Source organism: Python bivittatus, unplaced genomic scaffold (genome assembly GCF_059951505.1).
Source record: "Python bivittatus isolate LINGU-HERP-01145 unplaced genomic scaffold, Pbiv_v1 ctg000480_np1212, whole genome shotgun sequence".
In the NCBI taxonomy this organism is placed as follows: domain Eukaryota; kingdom Metazoa; phylum Chordata; class Lepidosauria; order Squamata; family Pythonidae; genus Python; species Python bivittatus.
In genome coordinates, this window is record NW_028277075.1 from 36,031,773 (window position 1) to 36,055,699 (window position 23,927).

The 23,927-nt window shown below is 35.6% G+C and overlaps 1 protein-coding gene across 2 annotated transcripts in view; it reads right to left on the bottom strand.

The window, feature by feature from the left end:
* EXT2 (exostosin glycosyltransferase 2) overlaps positions 1–23,927 on the bottom strand; it is a 95,442-nt gene that overhangs the window by 61,208 nt on the left and 10,307 nt on the right. For both annotated transcript variants that reach the window (XM_088145756.1, XM_088145755.1), the window contains 4 exons: positions 22,869–22,985; positions 18,188–18,383; positions 15,346–15,485; positions 11,244–11,337 (listed from right to left, as the gene is read on the bottom strand). In XM_088145756.1, coding sequence (XP_088001882.1) covers positions 11,244–11,337; positions 15,346–15,485; positions 18,188–18,383; positions 22,869–22,985 — 547 coding nt within the window. The remainder of the gene's footprint in view (positions 1–11,243; positions 11,338–15,345; positions 15,486–18,187; positions 18,384–22,868; positions 22,986–23,927) is intronic.

Sequence of the window (23,927 nt, forward strand, 5' to 3'; positions counted from 1 at the left end):
CCGCTATGTCATCCAGTTTGTGAACAGAGAGGTGTCCCATGGCAGACATTTTCTAATTATATCCAGCTCATGCTCTCAAAATCCCAAATGTGCTCCTGACCTAAAAAGGTTACCTACTCCTGTGTTAGATCTATAAAGCACTATACAAGCCATTAGTACTGTACAAATAAAAATGGACAACTATGGACAGTTCCTAAACATGTCATTGTATCACAGAACATCTTTATTTATTCTTTCTAGAATAAATGTGAGCTAAAAATATGTAAAGGGATTGGGACTGTCCATACATCAGCAGGATAACTCTTCAAAAACAGAAAAGGATCAGATTTTGTGTAGGGGGAAAAACAGGCAAAAGCAGGACTGAATTCAAAAATAGCCTGGATCCAGTTGGGGACTGTGCAGAAAAATAATCCCTATGAAAGAGGCAGCAAGCAGGAGCTCAGAATGCTGCTGCCACCTCTATTTGTCTTCATCTTAAAATCATTTATTTTTGCCTTTATATATTTAATTAAACAGAACGGAATAAGGAAAAAAAATATTGGGGTTAGAGTTCTTATTGCTAAGAGATTTGTCCTTCAGCATGGAAGAATAAATGTATGGCCCCAATGACGCAGTGGTTGAAGTCCTGATGTTATTTGCAACTTATAAATAAGTTGCCTGTAGCCATAGGAGTTGCTGATGATTTCTCCACTATATGCTCCTATTTCTCCACTATATTCTTCCTCCTAGTCACATGATTCAGAAATGGAGAATGTGCAGCTTGCTTTGTGCTCCCCAGTGCATAAGTATACACAAACACAAGAGCAGAAACACAGACCACGTATGCTCCCACTCTGATTTGACTTTCTTTCTTACACAGATAACACATATATGCCCATCCTGATTAAACCCCCACCCCCCCATGCATACACACACACCTATGCACACACACACACATATACACTAATTATTTTATTACATAGAAAATACAGATGCCACTTATGGCCACTGCTAGTAAAGGGGTTGGAAACAATTCCAGAAGCCTTGTTCTACATGATTTTCCTACCTAGTTATTCTAGGATTGCTACTTTAAGAAGAAAAATTTAGAACAGAAAAAAATATTTTTAAGTTTTTTGTATAAGATTTTATTTTGTGTCCTTGCATACCTGCTGTCTTGATCTTTTATTCTTACAAAGGTCAAAGGATGATTGTGGGACAATCATCACCACTAAGCATAGTTTTACAGAACTACTCTGGGTATAAATTGAGAGGAGGGCACTCGTACATTCTGCTGGATTTCTTGGAAGATCATCCAAATGAAATAATCATTTTTGCTATTTACAGTTTTTGCTACTTTCCAAATTCCCATTAACTTCAGTACCTTAACAGATTTAAAAGGAGATCAAAGATAAAAATGTTCTGTAAGTGACAGAATAATAATGTGTATATGAACAATTATTTTTTGTGAAATTACAAAAAAATGATTTTTGTGAAATCAGTTTTCAGGCTCCATGTGGATTTAACATAAGGGAGAGCAGGTTGGAGAAGAATGCTTACTAGGGGGCTTTTTTAGTAATCAGACTGGCAACAGAACTTCTTAGCAGACATGGGGTGGTCTTGAAAAATCCATGTGTTCAGCCAGTTTGCTTTAACTTTCATAAATTCAGTTGGCTCATGTCTCTTCCAAGCGGCAAGTCTGCTGGGGTTAGATAAAGCCAGAAGAAGCCTCTGGTTTCTGTAAAACTAAAAGAAGGAGCTTTGTTTGGAGGGGTGGGGGGCAGAAGAGGGACATTTACACTCTTCAAGCACACATGGCCACCATATTTTTACTCTTTTAAAGGCATAACTACATGGGATTAAGCATGAACACAAATCAGATTGCAGGATTAGTAGTCAGGTATCTGTCAAATTTTCAGGTAGATTTGGGACCTTGTATAACAAAATGTTTAGCCTATTTAATTATGAAAAATTGAAATTGTAGAACTTGCTTAAGATCTCAGTGCAAGTCAGAGATAAAGGAAAAGGAAAAGAGAAAACCTTCCACCCTCCAAATTCTAACACTGTATCAAACCACAAAATACCACAGCTTCTCATCTCTGGTTTATAGTTCTCATGTTTTCTTGGCAGCTCTCAAAAGTAAGGTCACATTGAATAAAGTTTGCTTCTAAAATATTCAAGTACACCCATGAGAAAATACTGCACACCAATCTTAACAGCAATGATTAATTCCAATAGAGTATGGAATGCATTTTTCCCTCAGCAGCAGAAACTCATATAACCTACACAAAGCACTTTTCCAGGAGTTTTTGTTGGGGATTTGTGTTTTTTCTTAATTAAAAGATTTTGTTTATGAGACACAAATATTGTGGCTCCAGAACAATTTTAAATTACAACCATTTAAAACATAGAAACAAAAAGGGTTTAACAAAAATATTAGAGTCTAGAAATTATTTCAATTTTAAAACAAATTATATGTTTTAATATAGAAACTACAGAAATCTAATATAATAGTCATGGAATAATCAAGAAAATGCTTAAATTATAATAGATCTTGGTGCTAATAACCCATTTCTAATTTTCAGACTTTTCTCAAGCATTTTATAGCCACAAACAGCTACTTTAAATTCATGTTACTCTACATGACTGCAATACAAATATTACAAACATGCACATACATATGTTTGCATGTATTCTAAAACTATACTGTATATGGATTATACAGTGTATATGGATTATTAAATTATTTTGTATACAGTGTACATGGATTATCAAATGCTATTTCACTGCCTGTTCAAATCTATTATGGTTGGTCGCAGTCAGCCAGATGTTTATTATTATTTGACTTCCGAGGAAGAAATGGCAAACTCCGCTAAAAGCAGAGGAATGGAGAGCCAGCAAGTAGACCGGCTCTTCATAATTCCTTTCCAGACAAGGAGAGGACTTGAGATCCCCCACAAATGCTCAATACAGTTTTTCCTCACGAGGAGACTGCACGACAGTGGTCTCCGGTGGGTTTAGAGCTCTGGGGGATGAGGGAATAAACATCTTTTTGCTCGAACTGCAGTCAGCACCTTCAAAAGTACACTGGGTTTGTATATTTCCTTTTCTAATCGCTTTTTGGATATTGCTTGTTACCTGCTTTTCAGCTATTAGGAACCTTTGGACTGACAAGTATTACAGCACCAGGTGAGTTTCTTTCAATCCTTAGCAAAAGAAGTTTTAAATACAAGTTTAAGGAATATGAATATACATTCCTTAAATAAACAGCAACAGAGTGATCAGAACTTTCATTTTGGAAAGTTACAAACGGACTAAAGGTCCAGGTGGATTTGAAATAAAATTTTGGAATTAATTATACGAATCTTTCCTGTGGGAAAATGCTTTTGTTCTGAATTCTCTTAAAAAAACATGATAGGATGAGATTTTGAAGATTGGACACTAGAGGGAACCAGAAGGAACTAAAGATTATAATTAAAGGAGAACACTCAAACTCAACTTACAAATACAGAATGAAGCAAAATATTTTAACATTGGACATATTGAAGGATATTTTTTAACAATGGACCCAGCAGTTACTTTTAAGAGTGTTTGCCTCTATATATAGACTGTGTTTCAAAAATGTTATGCAAGAGGAACAATATTTACTTGACAAGATTGAGACTGATCTGAAAGTGGATTTAAAATGACACACTACAAGAATGATATGGAAAAAGATGTTACATTGGACATATAAAATAAACCAGCTGATGTCTTAATAATTAAAAGGGATATACAAATAACAAACTAAGAGACTGACCTGGATAATTTTCCTATATTGGATTTACAAAAGAGACTTGTTAAAGCTTTGAAGAACTTTGTGAGAAGGGTTAAAGAAAAAATGAAAAGAAGTCAAGTTTTAGGGTATTATTTGAAGGGACTAAAGATCAAGAATGTTAAAAGTAAAAGGAAGGAATATGAAGTTGGTTTATTTGATCAAGCTTAAAATAGATATTTTGTTATCTCTGGTAACCCTTAACAGACTTTTACTGATCAGGACTGAATGACGAGGCTTTAAGGATTTGTTTATAGATAGAGATGGGATATGGGAAGAAGAAATAATTTGTTGTATTTTAAGAGAAGGTGATAAGTTACTAAAATTGTTTATACTTGTTGTGATGAAAGGGGAGGTCATTTCTTTATGCATTTCTTTTCTTTTTCTTTACTGCATTATTCTTTCTTTCCTATTTTTCTATTTTTTTCATTTCTGCACTATTTTTTCTTTTTTCTTTTTTTTTTAGTTAGTGTTTATCTTTTTAATTGTAACTTTTAATAACATTACTATAAAAAATTATTCTATTTTTATCCCACCTTTTTCATATATAACTCAAGGTGGCATACGCTTAATATTCCTGCCTCCTTTTTTCCACACAACAGCAACCCTGCGAGGTGGGTTGGGCTAAGAGAGAGTGACTGGCCCAAAGTCACCTAGCTGGCTTTCATCCCTATAGCTCTACCACTTCAAATATAAATAATATTTTATAGAGTTAGGACTAAAATGTATAAATCTTTGTATCTTGAATCAGTAGTCATAAAAACAGAACATGGAAATGTAAATAAGTTATAATATGCATGAGTTCCATGCACATACATGCAACCCTTTGCTACCCTTCACCTGAGCAGCAAAACAAAGCAGGAAGTTAACCAGCTCCACCTCTGGAGGCAACAACATGCTATGCTTAGCTGTAGTTTCCTGCTTTGTTTTGCCTCTTGCACAAATGGAGGAGTCAAGCAGCAGTAAAGGGACCGAAAATAACTACGCAAAACCTGTGCACATATTTGTGTACTAAGCAAGAAACTGACTACCTGGATACAGCCAATCAAAAATATCCATGAAAATAATGTAATACATAAAAAATTAAATATTATACAAATGAGCCAGAGAAATAATCTAAAATAATGAAATTTCAGTGTAATTTGAAAACTCTGCAACCACATATGATGTTTCTTTTGAAACTACATCTGGACTTTAAACACACTATATTAATCTTGAAAGTAGCTCAGAAAGTGGAGATACAAGTATAGCAAACATCAAATCACAGAGTGAACAAACAATATGGAAGAAAAGATTCTGAAACCACATACAGGAAAGAAGTAATTTTCTTTAAAGGTTCTTATCCCATCAGATAATAATACCTTTGCTCCTACCAGCCCCAAGTGTCAGGCTTAAAGCTTGAATTGTCTCAACTCAGCCCCTAAAGCTTCGTATCCTATTCTTTTTTTTTTTAATCATGGAGGCTTCCACAACATCAGGGAAGTATAACTCTTCCAAGAAGACAAGTATGAAAGAGAAGAGCAGAATCCAACAAAGATCTGCAAAATCAATAACCTAGAAAACCATAACACTTTCTTTCTTATCCTCACCTCATCCCCTTCACATTAGAGAGAAAACAAGTATGTTTTTAACCTCTGTGTCAAGGGCCATCTTTAACCAATCACTTCATTGTGAAATAGTTCCATAGCAAAAGAGACAGAGAAAAAAAGAAAGAAAAAATGAACAGCTGCTGAGCAGGTGGTGGAAGTTTTCACATGTCTCCACACAAATTAAGAATGTGCACCCATCGACTATTTTGCCATTCAATATCTATGCTGGAGACAATTTTTCTGAATATGTATTTCCTACAAGTATCAAATAACCATGTGTCACTTTTAAGATTCCACAGATGTTTTAATATAAAAATCTGTTAATAAATAAGACTGATCATAAATGGAATGTGTGTATTCTGTGCATGGCATGCAGAAGTAATGGCCACATTTAGCAAAACCAAAGTATGCCACTGTTATATAAAATATAGAATATATTGCTATGTATCCTAGAATAAGAATACTTATTCTAGAAAAAAAATACAATTTATTCTATAACAAGCATCCAAAGATCTGCTTTTGGCTTTATTGATATAAACTTGCTCAAGAAGAATGTGCAATACTTCCAGCAGGCTGGACTACTGGATCCAATATGTTGCCCTTCTTCCAACCTTGGGTTTCTTCACACCCTTTCTATTTTCCCACAGTAACAGAATCAACTGTTCTTTAATGCTTCAACCCTTCTCTTCTAGTGCTGTCATTTTTTAAAAAAATAAAGCTTAGCTAAACTAAATCTTAATAAAAGTGAAAAATCTATTCAAATTACAGGAAGTCTCAATGAAAACATGGTACAGACTCAATTACGGTAAAATCTCAATTTAATGGATCATTCAGAGGAAGGGATATCTGTTAAATCCAAATATCTGTTAATTTAAGTAATTTGTGTCAGTTTAGTCATTTGCATAATTATGTCACTGACACAAATGGTTTCATTTTCAATGAAGACTCAGTGATAGACCAATTGATTTTTACGGATTTTCTATGATTTAGCGGATTTTATTTCACTAAGTAAGAGTGGAATGAGAGCCAGTTTGGTCTAGCGGTTAAGGCTCCAGGTTACAATCAGGGGACTGTGAATTCTAACACCACCTTAGGCATGAAAGCTGGCTGGGTGACTTCGAGTCAGTCACTCTCTCTCAGCCTACAATGTCAGGCTCAGGCGACAAGCCAGTCAGTCAATTCCTATCACAGCCAATGGATCAACATTCCGTTGGTCTGGTAAAAAAAAAAAAAAAAGTGGATCATGCACCTACAGGAAAAACGCTAAGAAGAAAAAAAAGTAAGAGCGGAGTGATGTTGTATCTGAAATCTGCTAAATCAAATTCCATTAAACTGGCTACTTCATATTATTAACACAATTAAGATATGAAGATTTTAATATTTTAAAAATTAATACTGCAAGGAGATTTTGAACTGGGTTTTAAAAAAGTATTAGTAACCATTTGAAAACATCCATAGATATAAATACTGGTAGTTATTACAGAATCTAGGAAACATCTCTGTATAGTGATTTCCAGATTCTAGATTTTTCTAGAGAACATTAAAATAATTTCATGAATTTTTTATGCTGAAATTAGTCATGCTTGTTAGTTTTTTTAAAAAAAATAATGTACATCAAGTCAACTGATGCTGACTGTACACAACTCTACAAATTATCCTAGTGATTAAAGTGGCTTTTCAAAAGAAGCAGAAAATCATCAACACAAATTGAATTAGAATTAGAATTGGAAAAAGAAAGTAAAATAAACAAGGTTCTCAACTGACTAAATTGATTAATAATCTGCTTTTAAAATAGTGTATAATGAAATTGTGAACATTATACAGGTAGTCCCCAGTTTAAGAACGAGTTCTGTTCCCAAGGTCTGTCCTTAAGTCGAATGTGTATGTAAGCCGGAACAGTATTATTGTATAATACTGTATAAGTAGTATTGTGTAATTAGCTCAAACCATTGTGTATAACTTGAATTTTGCTATAATATGCTCTGTTCTTAACTATGGGTCGTCTGTAACCCGGACGTTCTTAACCCGGGACTTTGGTAGACAGGGACTGTATAGTTCTAGGTGCTGGCCTAGAAAACAGGAGACTGAGAGTTCTGGGACTACCTGTATACCAAAATATAATTAAAAGAGATATCATGTTTGAGTTATTGAAAAGGATGTAAAATCACTGATACTTTAACAAAACCCAGCATTAATTTTTAAAAGGATAATATTTAATCTTTCTTTTTAAACCCATATATAATATAGAATCAAAACAAGATTTTAAGAATATACCCGTATTTGCAACTCCAACTAGTAAATATGACCCTCAAAATAAAAGTAAACTAAGAATCTAATTGAACAATACTCAGAATGTTTGCACTCCCAGAATGATAAAATAAAAGCAACACAGACAGATTCAAAGATCAACACTTGCATTTTTTTTTCTCTTAGGTACCCATTAATAACACCCCCCGAGTATACAAGTAAAGAAATTACGTTTTTAAATCCTAGTAAATTTGAGCAAAAGTTTCTAAGTGAAGGAATAGTTCAGCAGAAGAATAAATTACATGTGGAAGGTGTGGAATCTCATTGTTATAAAGGGTACACAAAAAACAGACTCACATAGGTCTGGAATAGCCTAAGCTGGAATTGACAGGGTGGGGGTTGATTAGATGAACCATTGGAGCCCTTCCAATTTTACAATTCTGTGATTTCAGAACACTGACAGATGTGGTTCTAATTTCATTCCTACATTTTTGCCAGATGTTGCATCCTCAATAGACTAAAAGAAAAGAAACAGGGAAGGGAAGTATCTATAAACATAATTACAAATTTAAGGATATGTATTTACAGTTCTGTGCATTACACTAGCTGGTTTCAGATTATAATTCAGACCATAGTGGCATCTACAAATACAGAATTAAAATGCCTAGATGTGCTCAAACAGGGATATGCAGACAACATATGAAGGATATGGCACAAGCATAGACGGTTTGGAAAGACAGAAAGATATAGATATAGAGAATGGTGTAAGTGTAAACTATTATTTAGCTATATTTCCTTCATGCTTTAGTATCTTCAGTTTACAATTTCTTACTCGTTATCTATGCTTTGCATAATATTGCTTAACAGAAAGAAAATGATGAGCATGTATAACATGTGATACTGTTATAAGAAAAAATAGAATGCTATGGATACCTGATCACATTAATACACAACACTTGACCGTTTTTGAGATTTAATGTACACATCAGCATCTTCAGTTACTGGGCATAACCCCTTTTGTTTATAGCCATCTCTAGTGAGGACCATTGTTTTAGTACCTGAGCCTTTCCTTCATCAGCTCAGTTTGTAAACAGCTTTCAGTAAGAGCTTATAGAAGCTCTACAAAAAGGGGACTATTACTTTAAGAGCAAGTTCTCTCTCTCAAACATGGTCTAGTTTAGATAGCAAATTTCACAACCTTCCAATTTCTTTATATTCAATTGTAATCTTCAAATGGAGTGTTAAAGCCCACACATTTTGGAATAACATTCAGGACACCAATACAGTACCTTAATTAGGTTTATTTCCAGGGGTTTCAGATAATTTACAAGGCTTTCTATTTCTTTTACTCTGTCCTCCCTCTGAGCAACCAAAGATAAAGTTTCATAAATAATTTGCTTTAGAGATTATGCTCCAAAAGAGGGTAAATATAATAAAATTTAAGACTCAAAAGTTCACGTAAACCCTGGCTGTCTCAACCTCCACATCCCCCGGAAGGAATTCCTCATTAATACACTTGCAGTAAAGACAACCCCCTATTCTCAGTCGTACTCAGAAGTTAACCATTTCTAGCATAACTGTACTGTTGAACTAACCTCGTCTATCTCCAAATAGAGAGTCTAGCAAAAGGCTATGAAAATCAGAATGAATCAAGGGAGCAGAGACCTCTTCTGGCTATTTGTCATATTGGCAAAACCTTACAGCAAAAGAAAAATCTCAGTGGGATCTCTCTCACACACTTAAGTAATCTAATTACCTCATAAATAATCCAAGTCCACATTAGTTTCCAGGACTGTCTCATGTCAAGTGACTTGAATAGGAAAATTACTACCCCCTCAAAATTTGGCCTTCATATTACAGTATGAGTTTTCCTGATATTTATGCTTGATTTCATATATTTCAATATCATCCTTGTAACCTTGATTACATTCCCTAGACACATTTATTTTTATAATGGATAGGGCTGATAGACTGATTCCTCATTAAAGTTCTTTAAAACAAGTTACAGGCTTTGTTTTTCCAAAGAAATCTTGAACATTCAACTGATCTGTGCTCCAAAACAGAAGGTTCACATTTTTAAATTGATGTTGGATTATCATTCTAAAAAGAAACAAACCTTTGTTTAAAGTTCTAACAGACTTTATCTCTGAACTCTGAATGTCAGTTCTCCTGAATCACATGCGTTTATCATTTATTTATCCAACTTTCCTTTTATCTACATATTTAGATAACCTCACTCTTAGAGTTGTCTTCCTATTTTATCATTAAACACTTGGCACAGACAATAATAATTGTTATATGACCATGTCTGTGTAAATATCTAAGATAAACAGAGAAGCAGGTACCTCACTGCTCCCAGAATTTGCACTGCATACTTTGAAAGTGTGGCTTCATTAAGTTTTAAAAAGCAAAAGGATAAAAGCAAACAAGAACTAATAATTTCTACCCTTCTTGACTATTAGTTCTTGTTTGCTTTTATCCTTTTGCTTTTTAAAACTTAATAATGTTCTTTTAAAAAGTGTGGCTTTCATTTTGTAATGTACAATATTGATCAGGTGTCTGCCACCTTCTTAAAAGCATCTGTGAAGTGTTATAAACGGCATGTCATCAATTTATTTAATCCTTCATTCATTCATTTACTATGCTCACAAAGCCAGAGTTTGATTTACATAATCTACAACTAAAGTACGTAAAATAATCTTCAGCATGACAAAATTCAAATTATGTAATACACAGGTCAACATTTATTTAGTTTCTGTGCTGTCTTTCTTCCCAGAGGAGCCCAGAGTTATTGAGTTATGGAGAGCCAGTTTGGTATAGTGGTGAAGGTGCTGGCCTAGAAAACAGGAGACTGGGAGTTCTGGGCCTCCCTTCAGCATGAAAGCCGGCTGGGTGACTTTGAGCCAGTCACTCTCTCTCAGCCCAGCCTACCTCACAGGGAAACAACTACCTGTTGTTGTGGGGAAAATAGGAGGCAGGAGTATTAGGTATATTCACCGCCCTGAGTTTTTATTTATTTATATTTATATTTATACATATACATACAGTATATATAATTTTCAAAGGCAGGATAAAAATATAATAATAATTTACAGGGGGAGAGGGGAGTTAAATAACATGGCCAAGGTCTCCAAGTCAAGTTCATCTCCTAGTGGCTTTATGAGCATATCCATGTAGTTTTCTTGGCAACAATATGGAAAAGAACCCCTGTTGCTTTCTTTCTGGATGTTTGTTTCACATTCTCCATCTAGCCTACAGCCCTGATATTTCCTAGAGGTCTCTGACCAGAGCACTAACTGGATCCCAAACCTGCTTTGCTCGCAGTCCAAACAAGTAAGTCAGGTCCTGCCACTATACTTTAAAACACATAAATACAAAAACAAAGAAACAAAGTCCATTAAAAATCATCATCATCATCAAGCTAAACAACAGTCAAATTAAAAACAGTATGATACTATAACAATTTGAACAAATCAAATGCTAACATTTAGAAACATGCAAAACATGACATTTACCCCATATAAAGTTACCCGACATATATACACATGCTTTGGCTCACAGCAAAACAATATTGGTTTATCTTCTATTTCTGCGTATTAATGGATTATCAATTCTACCTGTCTCTGCATTTCTTCAATCTGCCGCTGGGGTATGCTCTGTAGAATGTTGTACAGCTCAGGCATCTTCTCCTCAGGTATCACCACAGAAGCTCTAAATGCAGAAACAGGAAAAGAAAAAAGAGGAAATATTTTGGAAAAGTACGCCACTCCCCACTATTATTAATTTCAGAGAAATTAAAGAATCGTCTAGATCCAGACATTGACTCTCCTGAATGAAAGGGTGCCTTCCATTTGCAGCAGTGTTTCTCAAGCTTGGCAACTAAGATGGGTGAACTTCAACTTCCAGAATTCCCCAGCCAGCATGCTGGCTGGGGAATTCTGGGAACTGAAATCCACCCATCCTAAAGTTGCCAAGCTTGAGAAACAATGATTTATAGCATGATTCAGTAGAGATCTGCAGCTGGCAGAACGAAAGGAGCCTTGAAATTCAACTTTGAAAAGTGCAAAGAGGAGGAGGGGGGAATTGATAAAATCTACCTCCTTTCCATTTATTGAAATGTCCTGAATCAATCTCTCCCACAGGAATGTTTGCACTGATGGGGGCAAATTCAAGATCCAACAGAAGATCCACCTAGTTAATTAACTAACAGAAATGAGGAAATACATTATACAGCCAAGTTGATAAAACTAGAGATCTGAAGGCCTAGGGGAAAAAAAAAATTAAAAATGGGGGAATGAGATTTTTAAAAAAGTATTTTCTTTAAAAAAAACTTGAGATTTTTTTTTAAAGATGACATATTTCCTAGTACTTTATTTTTAAGTAATATATAAAATCGTTAAAATATGACAGAATTTTGTCTATGTTTGAAAATGTAGGATATCAATAACATGTGATAGAGAAACTTGCCTCAATAGAGACAAACCACTTTTCAAAAGTACATAAAATAGGATAATAATACTTGTGGTGACAGTACTTCACATTTAGAAAATGAGACTGATTTGACAATATTTAATATGGCAAAGCATACATTCTGAGCCTTGTGTTCCTTCTATTTTTGTCAGGTTTTCCTCAACATTAGTGTTTTCTAGGGATGCGCAACAGTTCTGTGCATGGAACAGCTATTTCAGGTGGTTTGTGTTTGAGCTAAAACATGCATGTTTAGTCTGAATATGGAACAAAGCTAGACTATTTTTTTCTAGATACAAGCACAACCATGGTTATTCTGGGTAGAAGTGTTTTGGGGAGGGGGTCGGAGCAGGTGAAAGCTAAGGATAACAGTGGCAACAGCAGTTAAGGTGAGAAAGGAACACGAGATCACTGGGAAGAGCAGGAACACAATGGGATATGCCACACCGGGAGCTGCTGAGAGAAGGAGGTAAGAGAGGGATGTTATGTACCATCTCTAAAAATGATTTTATGAAGTGAGCAGAGCAAGGCTGGCACCTGTCCTCCTTATAAGTTTCATACAGGCTAAAACCCCATAGTTTGAGTTTTGTTTCTGCTGAACCACAGCTGTTCCAGAAGTCTGGCAGAACTTCTGGAACAGAATATATTTGTTCTGAGTTCAAAACATTTTCTATTTCATGCACATCCCTAGTGTTGCTTGTACAGGTGAAACTCGAAAAATTAGAATATCGTGCAAATGTTCATTTATGTCAGTAAGACAACTCAAAAGGTGAAACCAATATATGAGATAGACGCATTACATGCAAAGCGAGATATGTCAAGCCTTACTTTGGTATAATTGTGATGATTATGGCGTACAGCTTATGAAAACCCCAAATTCACAATCTCAGAAAATTAGAATAGTGTGAAAAGGTTCAATATTCTAGGCTCAAAGTGTCCCACTCTAATCAGCTAATGAATCCATAACACCTGCAAAGGGTTCCTGAGCCTTTAAATAGTCTCTCAGGCTGGTTCAGTAGGAATCACAAGCATGGTAAAGACTGCTGACCTGACAGTTGCACAGAAAACCATCACTGACACCCTCCATAAGTAGGGAAAGCCCCAAAAGGTAATTGCAAAAGAAGTTGGATGTTCCCAAAGTGCTGTATCAAAGCACATCAATAGAAGGCTATGTGGAAGGGGAAAGTGTGGTAGAAAAAGATGCACAAGCAGCAGGGATGACCGCAGCCTGGAGAGGATTGTCAGGAAAAGGCTATTCAAAAGTGTTGGGGACTTTCACAAGGAGTGGACTGAGGCTGGAGTTAGTACATCAAGAGCCACCACACACAGACGGATCCTGGACATGGGCTTCAAATGTCGTATTCCTCTTGTCAAGCCGCCCCTGAACAACAAACATCAGAAGCGACTTACCTGGGCTACAGAAAAAAAGAACTGGTCTGTTGCCCAGTGGTCCAAAGTCCTCTTTTCTGATGAGAGCAACTTTTGCATCTCATTTGGGAACCAAGGACCCAGAGTCTGGAGGAAGAATGGAGAGGCACACAATGCACGATGCTTGAAGTCCAGTCTGAAGCTTCCACAGTCTGTGCTGATTTGGGGAGCCATGTCATCTGCTGGTGTTGGTCCACTGTGCTTCATTAAGTCCAGGGTCAACGCAGCCGTCTACCAGGAGATTTTGGAGCACTTCATGCTTTCTTCCGCAGACGAGCTTTATGGGGATGCTGACTTCATTTTCCAGCAGGACTTGGCATCTGCCCACACTGCCAAAAGTACCAAAACCTGGTTCAATGACCATCGGATTACTGTGCTTGATTGGCCAGCAAACTCGCCTGACCTGAACCCCATAGAGAATCTATGGGGCATTGCCAAGAGAAAGATGAGGGACATGAGACCAAACAATGCAGCGGAGCTGAAGGCCGCTATTGAAGCATTCTGGTCTTCCATAACACCTCAGCAGTGCCACAGGCTGATAGCATCCATGCCATGCTGCATTGCGGCAGTCATTGCTGCAAAAAGGGCCCAAACCAAGTACTGAGTACATATGCATGCTTATACTTTGCAGAGGTCTGATATTGTTCTATTTCCAATCCTTGTGTTATTGATGTCATGTAATATTCTAATTTTCTGAGATTGTGAATTTGGGGTTTTCATAAGCTGTACGCCATAATCATCACAATTAAACCAAAGTAAGGCTTGACATATCTCGCTTTGCATGTAATGCATCTATCTCATATATTGGTTTCACCTTTTGAGTTGCCTTACTGACATAAATGAACATTTGCACGATATTCTAATTTTTCGAGTTTCACCTGTACCTGCTTGATATAATGAAGGATAAAGTGGAGTCCTTGGGGTTCTCTGAGCTTGGTTGTTTTCTTGCAAACATTTCATTACCTGGCTAGGTAACATCTTCAGTGCTAGAATGGAATGGTGTTTGCTCTCTGTTTATATACAGTGGCATGCCCTGCCAGTGGGTTGTTTTGTTTTTCCCCTCTCTGGTAGTTCCTTGATTAGGGTATTATTTACTGCTGATTGTATGTCTGGTGATAATCTTGGTGTTAATCTCTGCTTATCTGGATGATGATTGCTGGTGAGGAGATGTTCTGGTCTTTTGTTTTTATTGTCTCTTTTGAATAGTGTGTAGATGTTGTTTATCTCTATGTGCCTGTTGATGGCTGCCTTGTCTGAATACCAAGCTTCCAGGAATTCCCTTGCATTTTTGGATTTAGTTTGATCTAAGATGCTGACAGTTTCCCAGTTGAAACTATGGTTAAGTCTGTCCATGTGTTGTGAGATTAAGGAGTTTTCATCATGTCTTCTGACTGCGAGTTGGTGTTCATGGGTGCACTCTGCTAGCCTTCTGCCTGTCTGTCCTACACAGTGGTTGTTACAGTAGCCCAAGAAGAAAAAACAGGAGTCATCTACAACATACAGTGTAAGGACTGTAACAACCACTATGTCAGACAGACAGGTGCTCATTTTCGACTTCCCCCAACTTTCCCCCCCATTATTTCAAAATTTCTGGGAATTTTTTCATCTCTAAGACAGACCAAGGAAAAGAAAGAATATATTGAAATTCTTCTGAGATAAATGCTTGGACCACTTTTCATTCTCTTATCCATGAACAGCTGGCTATTCTTGTACATCTTAAAAGAATGACAAATGGATTCAATCTATATAATATCTTTTTTCAATGTTTTTCTCAGGGTCATGCAGTCCCCAAACAAGCAACAAAGAGATGTTAACAGAATGTACCTCTTCCAGTCCAGAACTTCAGATAAAGGAAGAACATAAGAATCAGCTATGACAACAGGGATGCAACCAGCCTGAAGAACATCACTCAATACAGCTTGTCCTAAACGTGCTCCCCGCAGAACAACACAGAATGTGGCTTCCTGTGGGCAAATAGCCACAAAACAGTCATATCTGTTTTTCTATTATTTTATTAAATTAAAATTAATGCATGGCTTATTCACTGCATTGTAGAAAGTTATATTTTGGAAACTGGATTTCATGATTACAAACATCAAATACAAACAAGGTTTTCTTTCTTCATATTACATTACGATAAATGTTAATTACAACTTTAAAATTCTAAACTAATATCCCAACCATCCTTTTCAAGCAATTATTTCAGTCTCTTCAAGTGGCACTATTTGGCTCTCAGATGCTCCCATCTAATCATGAAATAAAAGGAAGCCCCATACCTTTGTGGCAAACATGTACACCTGAGTTTCCTGCATGAAAGATATTGTATTTAAAAAGGTTCATATCATATCTATAAATGTGTATTTTTAAACACCTAAATACTAATTTCTGAGTCAGGGCTGCAACATTGCTTTACCTGAAACCCACTTTTAAAACTTCTTAAGAAAAAATAATGCAACTCCTATGGCTGGCAGAATCACTATCATATTTTTTACTCATTAAATGTATATCCCACATTTCATTGCATATAGTGCTCTCTTCTAAGATAATGCTTGATGTGACATAGGCATGCCACACCTAAAAAGGAAGCATTTTTTTCAGGAAAAGTTTCCATCTCTATGCAGATACATGCAGATTTATTAGATCACAAAAAGTTTACATGAGTAACCTATTAACTGACTAATCAATTACATTTTTTCACCCAAAATTTAATAACCACAACCAGTTAGGTTTTGCAAACAAGCATATACAGATGTTTATATTTTTATCATTGAGTAACATATATATCTTATATATTTCCTCCAAGAATTTAACATTAACTTAAGAATATATTTCCTCCATTGTTCATCTATGTTTTTCGGGGGGGGGGGCATAGTTCTCCACCACCATTTCAGTATTCTTCCTGAATTACATTAGCCAATCAAAATTGAACCTTTTCCAGCAAATAAACTTCCATTTTAAGCTTTCAGTTTGGTTTAAATAGTCTGTTCATTTAAAAGCTTAACTCAAGAAGAATGCATAAGAAAACTCCAAAGCAAATATAAATTACACAGTGGAGTGATTTGTTTTCTGCAGTTTGATCACAACTGGTTTCCAGCATGGTACAAGTTATACATGGTATAACTTTATTTTCTCCTACAGGAATGAATGGGAGCCAGACATTAGGATGTTAGTGAGACACCAATGAGATAGGAAATGAATTCCTTCTGTCTGACATATTGAAGTTCACTACTAAAAGTGACCCACGTTTTTCCCTACTTACATGCTTCAAATGATTTTCCATACCATTCTTCACCTACAAAAAATGAGTTCTGTGGCATGTAGATTTATATGCTTATCTACCAACAAGCCAATTTTTCAATATGGACAAAAGGTACTTCAAGTACATGCTATATCATTATTCCAAAAAGAGACATGGGCTTCTGTAAAGAGAAGTGTTATACCTATTAATTATAAACAAATTAATTATATAAAAGAAATGGGGGGAAAAAAACTGACCAAATGAAAGAACATTTAAATTCAAAAAAGGGTCTGCATTCCAAGTGTTAGTACAGAATGTTAAGGAAACCTGATTTTACACTTCTCTTTAAATATTCAGCTTTACTCTCCTTTGTAGAAATTCAGAATCTAACTCACTGCTATAGTTAAGGATGTGGATAGCAGCATCCACAGGAACTTCTTGCTTTTGTTAGAGTGATAAAAGCAGCATCAGGCTGTAAAGTCCGCCTTATTGCTTGAAAGACTTCTGAAGACAGTGTGAACGTCAATCCCAATGTTTATTACTGAATGTAGGCAGATTACATGCAGCTTGTATTAAGATACATTCCTGGTGGTTATGCTTTACTTTCATAAATTCCTTTTACGGACTCTTCTGGTTGGCCAGAGTTTAACTATGTGGAGGAGATGAAACCAGGTGCTGTAAGAAATTATTATTCCTCTCTCATTGATCCTGGCCTGAAAATAGCAAACATCAATTAAGCCAGTTTGGTGTAGTGGTTAAGGCATCAGGCTAGAAACCGTGAGACTCTGAGTTCTAGTCCTGCCTTAGGCACAAAGCCAGCTGAGTGACCTTGGGCCACTCACTCTCTCTCAGCCCTAGGAAGAAGGCAATGACAAACCACTTCCAAAAAACCTTGCCAAGAAAACTGCAGGGACTTGCCCAAGGAGTCACCAGGGGTCAAAAACTAACTTGAAGGCACAAAAACAAAAAGCAAAACAAAACAAACACCACCAACATCCAATTACTTTAAGTCATATCCAGAACTGCCATGGGGGGAAAAAACCCTCTGCTCCTGACTCATTCACAATGGGAAAGCTGGGAGAAGGTGAGATTCCAGTAATCTTTCCTTTTCTCTCAAAATTTTGCTTTGGAAGATTGCTGGAATCCCTCAGAAGAATATCAGAAGTGGTGCAAAGTATAGGTTGGAAGGATCCTGCCAATTCCATTTTTTGCCAGAATCCTTTACTAGAGCTCAGTAACTTCTGCTCACCAATAAACTTTTCCATTCCTAGAAGGGTAACAGTGCACCAAACTCATCGTATATAATAAATGAAAGGCTGTATAAATCTTATGCTTCAGATATTTATCTGCATAACCCACCATATTTTTAAAATAAATCATACTCTCTTGTAACCAACAAGAAATGATAGGAGCAAAATGCAGCATTACCTGAAGGACCTGAGGGTAATCAAAGATCAGATTCTTATGGCAACGTTTACGAATAAATGGAATTCCCTCTGAAAGGTTGGTACACTTGTCCAAGATTAGCACAGATTCTGTATTCTCTGCTTGAAGAGTCTCCAGTTCTGAACGGTATTCAGGATGAAGAGCAATTTGAGAGGAGAGGAGGAAATATCTGCGGAGACTGAAGAACACACAACAATGGGAACCATACAAGTTCAGCAGTGTTTTCATTAGGTAATTGAAAATATATTTCTCTTTATGCTGCTACAGGACTTGGGCATAGTGGCTATACAAACATAGTCTTAAATATTTGTCCTCCTTGTTTGGTTTTTGGTGCACTACGAACAATATGAGAGTTGAAAAAAATCATATATAAACCCAATTGTGAAGACATTATTAAACAAGTTGAATAAGCAAAAAGCAGTAGACAGCACTGTAAAAAAAATACATACTTCTGATCAATGCACTGAACACAATGTGAGCCATTAAGATCAATGAATCATGAATAAGTATGGCGGGACTGCAGGCAAACCACCTAACCCTCTGAATTTGCTGATGTCATTCTCAATGAATTCAATTAAACTTATTTTCAAGGATGCACTGAAATACAATCTAAGGCTGCACCATTATTTGAAAGCAAGCTGTTTTCAAATAAATAAAACATTCTCCAATACATAAAGTTTATACTTAAAAGAAGTTTTGAAAGCAATAACATAATATGCATTTTAAACTTAGCCTCAGCATCATACTGAAAAACACTTTCTCTTAACTCTTACATTATTTTTTCATTTGGTTAGATACCAGCTTGTAAATATTATATGAGCAATAGATGCCAGCTTGTAAACATTCTATGAGCAATAGAAAACAGAAATTGTCTTTTTGGTTATAGCTGAACTATCCCAGTTTTGTTCAGCAATACTAGCATTCCTTCCATTCCAAAAATCTAAGAACTAACTTTTAATCAGGTAAATCATTTTTTAAAAAATCAAAAAAATCATTTTTTAATATCTAGGTGATGAACAAGGCCTACAAACATAATTTATTTAAAAACTTGTCATCACAACTAAAATCCCTTGAATACATACCAATTCAGACATGCAGAGAGTTACTAATACTCAACCAATAACAGTAACAGAAAGTTACAAATACAGTTAAAATTAGTTCCAACTTTCAGATGGGAACCCATAGCTTTAGAAGCAATGTAATTTAATTTACAGAACACTGCTACATGACAGTGTTATCAGTAGTCACATGTTTGTCTTATAATGGGGTTTAGCTTGTTGCCAATTTGGGGATCATACTATCCTGATGGTATATATCTTGATTCATCTGGAGAAACTAGCTCAGATTGAAGTGGTTTATAAATTTCATAAACATACCAACATATTAGTAGATATCTGCTTTATATTCTCAAAAAATGACAGGTCAATCTAGAAAAGATAGCTATTCTTGCCTCCAGGCAATATGAAACTGGTTTAATCTAAGCCAGATCAGTTTTCCATCTAAAAGTGCATTGTCTATGACAACAGGGCAAGATATCAAGTCTTTCCTATTCTATTATCTTTTTTTAATAGCTGTCTGTTACTTACACTTTATAAGTCACCTGCAGGCAAATATTTTTATTGTATTATTAAATGCCATTGCCTTATTACTCAGACTGATGTCAGATATATCATTAAATTAGTTTAGCTATTACTGGAACTCCACACTTTTAAGTATAAAGTCACAGATTTGTAATAAAAACAAAACTGAACTCATAAATTTCCAAAACAAATAATAGTTAAAACATGAAGCAACAAACCCATAGTGAAATGCTAGCAATGCCAGTAGTGTGAACTAAGAGGCATATGATTGAAATCACTCTTTAAAAATAATCTATCAGACCTGCTATGAGTAAGAGATAAAGCTCAGTTTCCAATAAAAAGTTGAACCACTGAGAATATACAACTCCAAGCAGAAGGGAAGTCAGATATTCTTTCTTTCATAACCCAGTTTTCAGGTAAAAAAAATCCCACTGAAGAATACTGAAACCTATACTGAATCTTTACACTTAAAGCAAATAGAAATATAAGCCAGCAGACAACACTCTTCATCTATAATACCTTGCTCACTGCTTGTTATTTGTTATGCCTCATTCATAGGGCTACATCAAAAGCTGATAGCCGTGGAAGTTAGTGCAGCAATGTGAAGAATAACTGAATTAACCACAAACAGAAGTAAACTGTGCAGGGCAGTATGAAAATAAAAATGCCTTATGTAAAACGTAAAAATTATTACACCTCAACAATTCTGATGTAAACTTCAGTAAAACTTCTGTTGTGGCCCCTGCCCTTTGGAACATCATCTCCCCAGACATTAGATCAACCCCAACCCTTCTGGCTTGGGGATCTGGATGGGTGGCAGAGTCAGGGTATGGTTACGTTCATCTGCTGTTGGTTGTTCTGTTTTTACCTTGGCTGCTGATTATGTTTGTGTTCTTTTTATTATGTTTTATGGCGCTTTTAACTGTTGTAAGCTGCCCAGAGTCATAAATTTGAGATGGGTGGCCATATAAATTGAAATAATAAATAGGTAAAATAAATAAACTGTGAGAGCCAGTTTGGTGTAATGATTAAGGCATCAGACTAGAAACCAGGAGACTGTGAGTTCTAGTCCTGCCTTAGGCACGAAGCCAGCTGGATGACCTTGGGCCAGTCACTCTCTCTCAGTCCTAGGAAGAAGGCAATGGCAAAACACTTCTGAACAACCTTGCCAAAACTGCAGGGACTTGTACAGGCAGTTACCAGGAGTCATCAGTAACTCGAAGGCAAACAAACTGCAAAGTAGGTAAAATAAATGTTTTTAAAACATCAATATAAAAACAGATATTAATCTTAAACTAGACTTTTGAATATTTTGATTGTTAAAACTTTTCTTAAAAGTTTCTTAAAATGTCTTACAAAATCAAAGATATTATAAATGCAGCTCAAAAATATAAATATGAATAACACATTTAATTTTACAGAATTCTATTCTGCTTTATATGAAAATGGAAGTTATTTAAAAGATATTATAACCAGCTTTTTGCTAAATTTGTAAAGACAAAGAAGATTAATAGAGAATTTGGGATGACCGATGAGAGCTTGGTAAAGAGGAGGAGTTTGGATATAAATGTAAGGGGCAATGGAGAAGAACTGAAAGTGATACAAAGGTGAGCAGGAAACACTCCTAACAGTTCTAGAATTTGAGGAAGAACTTTCTGGTCCTGAAGTATACCTTCTAATGACTAAAACCTAATAATGCAAGCAGGTCATAAAATAAGTGAATAAACAAACAAAAGCAAGACTATTTATGGTATCTTTTATCATCTACTAACCAAGGAAGATGCAGATTATGTTTTTTAAAAGCAAATGGCAGATGTTTCAAAAATACATGAAATAGTAGTGAGGGGAACTTTAGGATCTTAAAATGTATTGGAAGACAAGCTCCCAAGTATGGTCCTTTCAATTCCTGAGTTGTCTTACTGACAATTTATTCTACAAAGAATGGAAGAATAAATGAGAAAATGAGCTCTCTGGGATACAAACCTATAGGAAAGTCTTAGTCAATGAAGTGAAAGTAACAGGAACATTATGGAAAAGTGATCATGTAATACTGGAGTTCTTGATTTTAAAGGAAAGGAAAGTCATGTATAGTCAAACACATATAATAAACTTTAAAAATGGATTTTAATAAGCAATGGTAAGTAGGATTAGATAGAAGCAGAAGTTAACATGTTTTCTTTTTGCCTGTCTGTTTTGATACATTTTTTCTAGACATTTAATCTTGCAAAAAGAAAAGAAATGCGGAGCTAATGAGGAAAGGAGTTCTTAAAAAGAAGACATTAAAATGTAGTTATAACAATTCCATTGATGGGGGACAGAAAACACCAAAACAAATCAGTGAGGATACCCCAGTACCGTAATGAAGATCTAAAAACATAAAAAGACACAGCCAGGAAGTAGAAAGAACAGTTCTCCAAGGGAAAAAACACAGAGAGTTTGGAATTGAAAAGATAGTCAGAAATGTTAATGTTCAGAATGATCCAAGGCTTGGCGAAGGATGTTAAAAATAAGGGCTTCCTCAGTTTTCAAAACAAAACAAAGTGAAAAGTATCTGGATACTGCCTGCTCAATGGAGTCAGCAAAATGTTAATGGGAAAAAAGGCAGAGTTATTCAATTCCTACTTTGGCTCAGTTTTCTCCAACAACAGGGTATGTGCTCTACTGGGTAATTATGAAGGAACAGAACTAAAGCATGAGACTGATAGAAACACATTCAAGAAATACATATTTACTTTGAATGAGGTGAAATCTCCAGGGTCAGATGAATTGCAATAGGAATTCGCTGATGATCCAGTCAAACATTTATATATTATCCTGGAGAAATCATGGAAAATGAATGAAGGACAAATGTTGTTCTCATTTTCAAAACAAAGGGGGGAGAGGATCCAGAGTTTACACAGTCAGTCATTCTGACATAATATTTGAGAAGAGTCTATCGAGTCTATTGAATATTTCAGTTCTACTGTTCTGAACGACTGAAGGAACACCGATATTAACAGAATTTTACCCAATTCTGCCCATTTCTGCTCTGGCTGGTTGAATTTCTTAGCAAAAGCACAATTAATTGTACCATCTCAGCTTACCCTTGTCCTTTATTTGGTAGTTGTACTTCTGCAGATAGTGGACTGTAAACTGGAATACTGACATCATATCCTTGCCGATAGGTCCATGTAGAAAAACCACCTCCTGCCAACAGAGCTCTGAGGATGATCGAAGGAAAATACCAGATTCACATAAGTTTTTTCAGATGTTCATTCATTCAAAGGACTTAGATAATCAGAGAGGTAAGATAAAACTAGAACAGAAACATGCTGACTGAAAGACAATACGTATACAACTAAAGACAATGTATCTAAAACTTAAGCCAGGAATTCAGGTATCTGTTTAACTAAACAGTTTCTATCTACCTTTCAACGGCTATGAATGGTTGTTAAATGAAAAGCTGTATATTAGTAGTTTAATAAATGAGTAATATGAAAAGACAGCACAGTTCCGGTTTGCAAATATTTTAATTGTACTCTTTTGAGAAAGCAAATAACATGACCTCTTGCAATATCAAATCCCCCACCCCCACTAGATACATCCAGAACCAAAATACACACTGGATTAATGGAGAAGAATTTAGTAAGTAGAGATTTTTTTTTAAATTGTATTATTTGTTTATTATCCATTGTTTTTTATTAGGACAAAGATTCTAAAGCTAATTTCCTTTTCATAATAAATGGACTAATATTCATATGAATAGTTCGTAAGAATTGAACCAGAAGAGGATTTCACTTTATTCCTCTTAAATTCAGGATAATAAACACAAAATTGTAAAAAAAAAGTCCTAGATCCAATCAAATTGATATGAAATCTGAATGCCTTCATCCTCTACTACAGTAGGACATTATTACTATATTTTCTTAATAGGAAATCTTATGACAGGAAAGGCAGGAATGAGTCTACTGGTTCTTTCGAACACCTCAGCAGTTTTCAATATAACTGACCACAATATACTTCTAAGCGCATGCTACAGTGCAGAAATCTCACTCCTACAGATTTGGACAGTTCCAGAAAATGTTGCTTTGGAATTATCATTTCCCCCTCTGGCATGCTACAGGATACCATATGCTTCACGCTCTTCAACATTCCTGTTCATC